The sequence below is a fragment of the Vanessa tameamea genome, chromosome 9, assembly GCF_037043105.1.
Source record: "Vanessa tameamea isolate UH-Manoa-2023 chromosome 9, ilVanTame1 primary haplotype, whole genome shotgun sequence".
NCBI lineage: Eukaryota > Metazoa > Arthropoda > Insecta > Lepidoptera > Nymphalidae > Vanessa > Vanessa tameamea.
Window position 1 is genome coordinate 12265221 of NC_087317.1, and position 8174 is coordinate 12273394.

The 8174-nt window shown below is 31.5% G+C and overlaps 1 protein-coding gene across 1 annotated transcript in view; it reads left to right on the forward strand.

Moving 5' to 3' along the window:
- Ggamma30a (G protein gamma subunit 30A) overlaps positions 1 to 7787 on the forward strand; it is a 33752-nt gene extending 25965 nt beyond the window's left edge. The window contains exon 3 of the mRNA XM_026632338.2: positions 4926 to 7787. Within this exon, the coding sequence (XP_026488123.1) occupies positions 4926 to 5031 (106 nt within the window). The 3' untranslated portion in view covers positions 5032 to 7787. The remainder of the gene's footprint in view (positions 1 to 4925) is intronic.
- Positions 7788 to 8174: the final 387 nt, after the last annotated feature.

Genomic DNA, 8174 nt, shown 5'->3' on the forward strand with positions numbered 1-8174 from the left:
TATTTGGGCAAGAGACGTAACATCTAAGTCGCTAAGATTTGTGATGCATTGACGATGTTGGGAATAATTAAAAATTCTTACGGCGTCAATGTTTATGGGCAGTCGTGACCGTTTACCCTAATGTAGACAATTTACCAATTCGCTACCACATACAATAACACTACTTCACTACCAAGTCATTGTAATTTAAATTGCAGTACTTCATCCTTTCCTCGCCTCTGGGCTTACTTCACCGCTAAGCTCGAGATGAATTATAAACACAAATATGTTTTGTATGATGACTCAGTGGTTCTTGGTTGATTTGAACCAAAATAAAAATATACATTATTCAAGTAGGCTTTTACAAAGACTTTTGAATCGTGAGCAAATTAGATGCAGATTCTACCGAGAAGAACTGGCAAGAATCTCTGTAGTTACTCTTTTCCAATATTTGAATCTACAATCTTCGTTTTTTATCACTTGACAGCTAAACACCGAAGTCGAGACAATGATACATTACATAGCATTACATTACATTAGCAGCCTGTAAATTTCCCACTGCTGGGCTAAGGCCTCCTCTCATTTTGAGGAGAAGGTATGGAGCATATTCCACCACGCTGCTTCAATGCGGGTTGGTGGAATACACATGTGGCAGAATTTCGTTGAAATTAGACACATGCAGGTTTCCTCACGATGTTTTCCTTCACCGTCGAGCACCAGATGATTACGATTATAAACACAAATTAAGCACATGAAAATTCAGTGGTGCTTCTCTGGGTTTGAAACCGAAATTATCGGTTAAGATGCACGCGTTCTAATCACTGGGCCATCTCGGCTCCAAGTCAATGATAACCGTTTTTTTTATTAATCATCTCCACCTGACAATGTAAACAGATCAGCGTGGTTTTATGGTGTTTTTATTGAATTTTCGGAATCCATTTCCATTATTTACCCTAAATCAACTTCAGAGTAAAGTTGAGTTACACATGGCTTAATTAATTTTCAATTTGGGGTGTCGTTACCACGACAAAAACAAGTTCATGGTTGGTTGAACGGGAGATATATAATATTATTACTTTGATTAAAATAAATCTTTATATATTAAGCGTATGATCAATATTTTTATAATTATAACACATATGCAACTGTTTGATCCTAAATCGCCTCCAGGCTGTTTCAAATAACGAAAATATGTTTATTGTTATTGTACATGAAAACATGATATATATTTATGTATATACTACTATACTTGTGAAAATGAAATTAAAAAAATATATATATTCCGCTGAATTTCTTTCGCGTGTTCTTCTCAGGTCCGAGGTGTTATTTTCTGGTGGTAGATATTTTTGACTATAAATAAGCAAGTGTAATCAGTTCCATATTGAATAAAGATTTTTGACTTTGACTTTGACTAAATGCAACTATATAAATTTATATACAGAAAGGAAAAGACAAAACAGAAAAATAAATTGATATGTTTCTAAAGAATTACAATTATGATTATTACGGTCGAATTTCACCTTCAGTTGAACACAACTTTTATTAAAGCCACAGGATAAATTATCGAATTAATCGGATTAATTTAGCCTACAACCTGGTGTGCCTCAAACTTATTATATTGTTTCAAACACCTCCTAAATTGAATTTCCTGTGACTCCCCAAGATGTTCCAGTAACGAGTTTGTACAAGTTACCTACGAGTATGTATGGAAATAATTAAAATTACTTCTTATAATTCTCTAATATATATTCATTTACGTACAATGAGTTTCTTGCCGGTTTTTCACGGTAGAATCTACATTCCGAACCGGTGGTAGCTTCATTTAATATAGTTTTGTAAAATGACGATTCAAAAGCACATGAAAATTCAGTGGTGCTTGTCTGGGTTTGGACCCAAAATTATCGGTTCAGATGCACGCGTTCTAACCACTGGGCCATCTCGGCTCTTTTTAATTGTAATAGATTTTAATAAATATATATAGGTTTCGATATAAAAGCGTTTAAATTGAAGGAATAGTTTGATGGCGGCTCAGTAAGCGTTTGTTGTTATAGACCCGTCTGTGTAGTAAATTATCGATGCTTGCACAGCTGGGCTTAGATTAAACAAACAAATAACAGATGGCGACACAATACAGTCAGTATCTGGTCTTTATAAATAGTTTGATAATACTAGCTCTATCTCACGGCTCCCAATAGCTAAGAATTTTTAATGTATTTATTATTTTTAATGTATTGTAGATATATTTCTTTTTCTTTTTTTTTTTAACCATTATTATGTACAATGATAATTATATTATAGTTATTTGAAGAAGCCTGTCTGCCTAATTATATCATGAAAAAAGAAATGCCAAATCCAATGAACAAAAGCACTATTTCATACCTTTAAAAAACAGCTTTCTCTTTACTTTAAACAGTCTTGCGAAGAGTCATTTGTTTCCAAAAAACATTCAATCTCCTTAAGAACCTGGAGTACTCACGAAAACATTTCTTAAAAGATATCGTTCTACCCTTTCATAAATTATTCACTGTACAAAAATGTCTTCGGATCGATGTACGTTGTACCCATTACCGAGCCATTTGGAAAATTGTTGTTAATCCAATTTCGTCATAAAATACTTTGGAGCGTATTGAAATACATTCCAGATAACATGCAATTATGTAAGACGATGGCCCAGTAGTACAGCATGTGAATTTTAACCGAAGTAGGGTCGAATTCGGAAGGACTGCCCAATTTTTCGGATGAAAAAAATTCATATGTGTATTCAAGTTCCCCGAATTACATGTTCAAAGACTGTTACTTTAGTTTAGTGATTGTGTAAGAGTAATATCGTTTCGACTGCAAGCGATGCGGATGTAATGAAACTATCTTACTTATTTTTAAGAATGGCATTTAATTCGAATGTTCTACTGAATATTATTATGATTAAAAGTTATTAAATTACTAATGAATACACGTTGGTTATTATAAATTATTAATAATAGAAATAATATTTGTTATTGTATATAATTATTTTGTTTTTTTTTTTCTTTAAATAAATTTGGGCTATGATCCTTCTCTATTAGGAAGAGAAGATTACTTGACTATACTGAACTAACGCGGGTTGATTATAACTTGAATCAAATTAGATTAAGATCCTCATGTCACAGGGACAGTGATATTCGGCTCATATTATATTTATTTTGTTTATATTCTAAGTAATGTTTGTAACTCTTTCATGTCTCAACTACTCAGGGATATAAAAAGGACATAAGGCTTACATATAACTCCAACTCCCATTCTCACATTCCCCCTCCTCACATGCAAATGACGCGGCTGGAGTAAATTAGTATATTTTTAAAATATAACCGAATAATATGCATAAATCCTTCTCAATGACAACTTGACGGCGTTATTTTTTATACAATTACGATTTCAATTTTAAATTTCGAATAAAAAAAGTTAATGCAATAAATCATTTATTTGAAATTTAATTCTAAATAAAATGCACTCATATAGAATGGTGTGCTACAAAACAATCTCGCGTGCAATCGAGCTATATCGCGTCCGTCACGAAAAGGGCTTGAGGAATTGGCGCTAATGGTATTACATCAATTTCAACGATGGAAACTACTTTTTATACTTACGTTCTGAGATTCTTAAATCGATTTTACTTATAATAATAAATGTAATAAATGTTGGACAACATCACATACATCACTCTGATCCCAATGTAAGTAGCTAAAGCGCTTGTGTTATGGAAAATCAGAAGTAACGACGGCACCACAAACACCCAGACCCAAGACAACATAGAAAACTAATAAACTTTTTCTACATCGACTCGGCCGGGAATCGAACCCGGGACCTCGGAATGGCGTACCCATGAAAACCGGTCTACACACTACTCGACCACGGAGGTCGTCCAACTTTTTTTACTTAAGTCACTTGATAAGGAAGAAGACGAACGACAAAATTACTTGAAACCGTCTTTGAATTTTTTCAGTACAATAGGAAGGCAAATAGGACAATGAATGAATTAATGAATATTCACTCAGTAAAAAGTTTATTGTGTTACATATATTAATGTATAACAGGTTAGGAACCAAAACCTAGTAAGTTTCTAGAAAGAACGATTACTCGTGTCAGGCCAAAAACTCAGTAAGCAATTATGTTATACATAAATACAGAATTCACTAAGTTTTTTTCACTTGTAACCATTGCTCTGGTGCTTTTCCAAATCAGTGATAGTTTTTACTTTGACTACCAATAAGTTAGTGTAATGCTACAAAAACGTTTTTAAATTTGGAACAGAATGGGCATTTTATTAAAATAAACAAACTCATTTTAAAATCGAGAAAAATATTTAAGGCGGACGTTTACATAACATTCAAAATTTAGGTGATGCCATAAATATCTTCAGCCGTCGAACTTTGCGTAGATCTTTGACGCCATTATAAAACTTATAGGACGTGATTTATTACGCAATATATTCGATTGCTTTATTCACACGGGTAATCGCCGACAGGCATTAGCACGTGACGTATTTAGAAAATAATGGAAATGTATACACATTTACTGCTTAGCATAACCATGAAAGTTAATAATTTGATGTTAACATTCGTAGGTACCGGCCACTAGTCACTTAATCTACGGCTTAACAGTTCTACGTAGTGTAGTTGTATTTTGATTCGAACAGTAAGCGAACCAGTGACCTTAGGCTCAAGGAACATAAATTATAAGATCCCAAGAATGGTGGCGCATTGCCGATATAAGGAATGATTAATATTTATTGTAGCACGAATTTCTGTGTCCGGCATTAATCATCAGGTTTTAAATTTATCAGTATTATCTACTTACCGCTTGAAATAATACTTAAAAAAAAAACATAAGAGATCTCAACTTATTAGTATATAATATTTTCAATGAAATTCCAAATGATTATTAAAAAATAACATTTTGTTTTGTTTCAGGATGAGAGAATACGTAGAGGAAAACGAGAAGAATGATCCTCTCATACATGCCCCTGACAAGAAAAACAACCCTTGGGCTGAAAAAGGAAAATGCATCATCATGTAATCGTGTAATCTAAGTAAAAAATAAAAATATCACCAAAAAATTCTAAAAGACATACGTTTTGGCACGAGTAATTAGCTGGTCTGGTCCAACCATCGACTTATTGCTGGTAATGGGAAATAATATTAAACAGGAGAAATTGAAGGTTTCCGATTGATATCGAGTAAATGCAACTGCCAGACAATATGAAGAATCAAAAATAGTACCATAGTAACAAGTCCACCGGACGTACGAAGTACGCCGCGCCAAAACTGTAGAATCGTAATCCGACGTTTTCAGTACACGGTTTTTGTTCCCCAATTAAATCTAGTCCTCGTAACGCTAATATTGTAAAGGGTGTACATTTAGACTGTGCGCGAAGCAAGTATGTACTTATGAATGTTTTGTTAAAAGATTTAAAAAAAATGGTTGTAAATACGTTAAATTTTGTATTTCTAGTAAAGTAACGTTCGGTCGAATCTATCGGTAGAGGATAAAAATGAAAAGTAAATGTTGGACGAGTAAAAATTGTAAATTTAAACTTAAAAACGTATGTTCATACCGACGTATTTTACTTTCGTGTTAAATGTGATTATAATTTAATTATAAGAGCACTTCTTATAAATGGTCAAAATGAAAGCGAACGATTTGCGGAATCCTAGTATTTCCACGCAAAGCAAAGCAACTTCCTCTTAGAAATTTGCGTGGATCCGCTTTGGATTCTGATTTTAACCGACCGAAGTATGCTGAACTTTCTCCTGCTTCGGTTAGTTTTATAACTAACAAATTTTCCAATTCCTTAAATAAGAACAAAAACTTTGACATCGCGATTTAGTTGATAAAATACGATATTTAAATGTGAAGATTCATTGAGCTCGTGAATCTTGATATTTAAATTATTATGTAATATTTAATAAAGATAATTAAAAATATAGGGTAATATCGCACATCACAACTTAACATCTATTTGCTGGATCACAGAAATAAGGCTAAACTATCAGATATTATAATTAGCTATTGGCAATAAATGAATCGTAGACGATGAATTAAAACGAAATGTTAAACGTAGCGCATTGAAAAATTAATATTAAGGTAACTATCATGGATTAAAAGCAACATAATCTCGTTCGAAAACTAAAGATAAGTTGATTTAGGATAATTTTTTATAAAATCAGGTACGTTCCGCGGTGCCATTATCTTGTAATGCTTCTATAAAAATAAATCTTAGCGTCTTATCTTCTACGCTCCTCATTATATCTTATTATATAAGTTAATTAATTATAAATTCCTTCTTTAAAAACTCCTTTAGTATTATAGCTGTTTTATTTACATATGTATTTATATAAATCATTGTCCCTTCCCTGACATTTAAAATTTAGATAAATAAATCTATTGACTACAATTTTAAATCTAGCACTTGGATAGCTTAGTAATAATTCAAAATTTAAAATGAATTAAACTTTACCTTTCATGAAAATTACTCACTAACGCGTCTATCGTAGTTACCAAAGTAAACTTCTTCTAAATTATATCTAAGATTATTGGATTTGAAACGCTATTAAGAATCTTTGTGATTAAAACTCTCATCTTCGTCGTTTCGGAGATATTGCAATTAATCATGAAGTATTTTAGCAAAATTAATCTCATGTAGTGCTATTAATCTATCATTCCATTAAAAAAAGGATTGCATCTAATCCTAATTTTGATTAAATAGAAAACTTAAACTAAAGCACTGTAGTTATTTATAGATTAAAATTTAAACTAAAATTTAAACTAAAACTTATTAAAAAAAAATCCCTTTCTCCTTACCATATCTAGACATGAACTATGATAAATCATTCTGGCTGTGAGTACTTCCCATTTATTTAGATGCTTGTCATTGTCGTTTATCCGAAAAAATGTTGCTAATACCGACAATAAAGTTTAAATCACGTATTAACTTCTTGACTTCCATAACCAGTGCATAGAAGTTCATTTCGATTTCATAATATCCTTCCTAATGATCACTATCAACGTATATCGCTTCATCTCTTTTCAACTTATCTGAACCATATCTTTCATCTCTCTTTTCATTTATAAGTTCCATTAAAACTGTCCTCTCTTAGTCAAGAATAGTTTTTAAAATAGGAAATTAGAGCGTAATTCGTAGTTCTAGTGATAAATTAAAAGGAAAAATCAATCAAAAAGTTGTTTGTTAACTTATACGATAAAATTTGCAATTCAGAGAATTAGCCGTAGTTATAATAAATTAAAAATGTAACGAGTTTATTTAAAATGTTCTAGATAATAAATATAAGGAATCCCATATGATATTACGCGACGACAAAGTTTTTTGTTCGAACATATTCTGAATGAAATCCTCCTCGTTCGGACCATTTATAAGATGATTGCTTATATATTATTTGTTGAGTGTATCGTTTTTAATCTATAAATCATTTTATTTACTAAGTTTTTTTTTTGTTAACCTTGATTGTAAACCAAAGATTTTTTTCATTAATATCAGACGAGTATGTCACTCGTCTAACTTTTAAATGGGTATTAAATACACAGTTAGATTTGTTTCAGATTGTATCTTCAACAAGGACTTTCTATTTAATATTCATGTTTAATTTAAGCTAATAATTAACTTAATTGGTACTTTTTAACGGATTAATCAAAAATTTAATAACTAGATAAGATAGTATTGGAAATGATTTTTTTAGAATCAATAGGTTAAGGCTATTATATGTTACTATATTAATATGTAATCAGTAATCACTGAAATAAATCAAAATCGATAATGAACGTGTTTGCTTGTAAAATACCACATTCGAAATGCTTATAATAATATTGTAGCAATTCAGAGGTCAAGTCGACCAAGTTTTTCTTCATTAGATTATATTTATTAGTAAACATAGTAAATTCTTGGCTAAAGAAATTTCATGGTAACATGTAAAAAGTTGTAGTTTGTATTTCCTGTGCATCATATTCAGCAATGGAAAAACGTAGGACATTATAATTATAGTTACACTGGAGGCCTGTTGGTCATCTTCGAATAATAAATAAAAACCAACAGACATGGATATTTCAGTCAGTTTGAAATGCTTATCAGATTTTCTGGCAAAAAAAAACAAACGGAATTATTTAGAACCCTATAAATATCCCTCCCTAATGACATCCAACCTAGC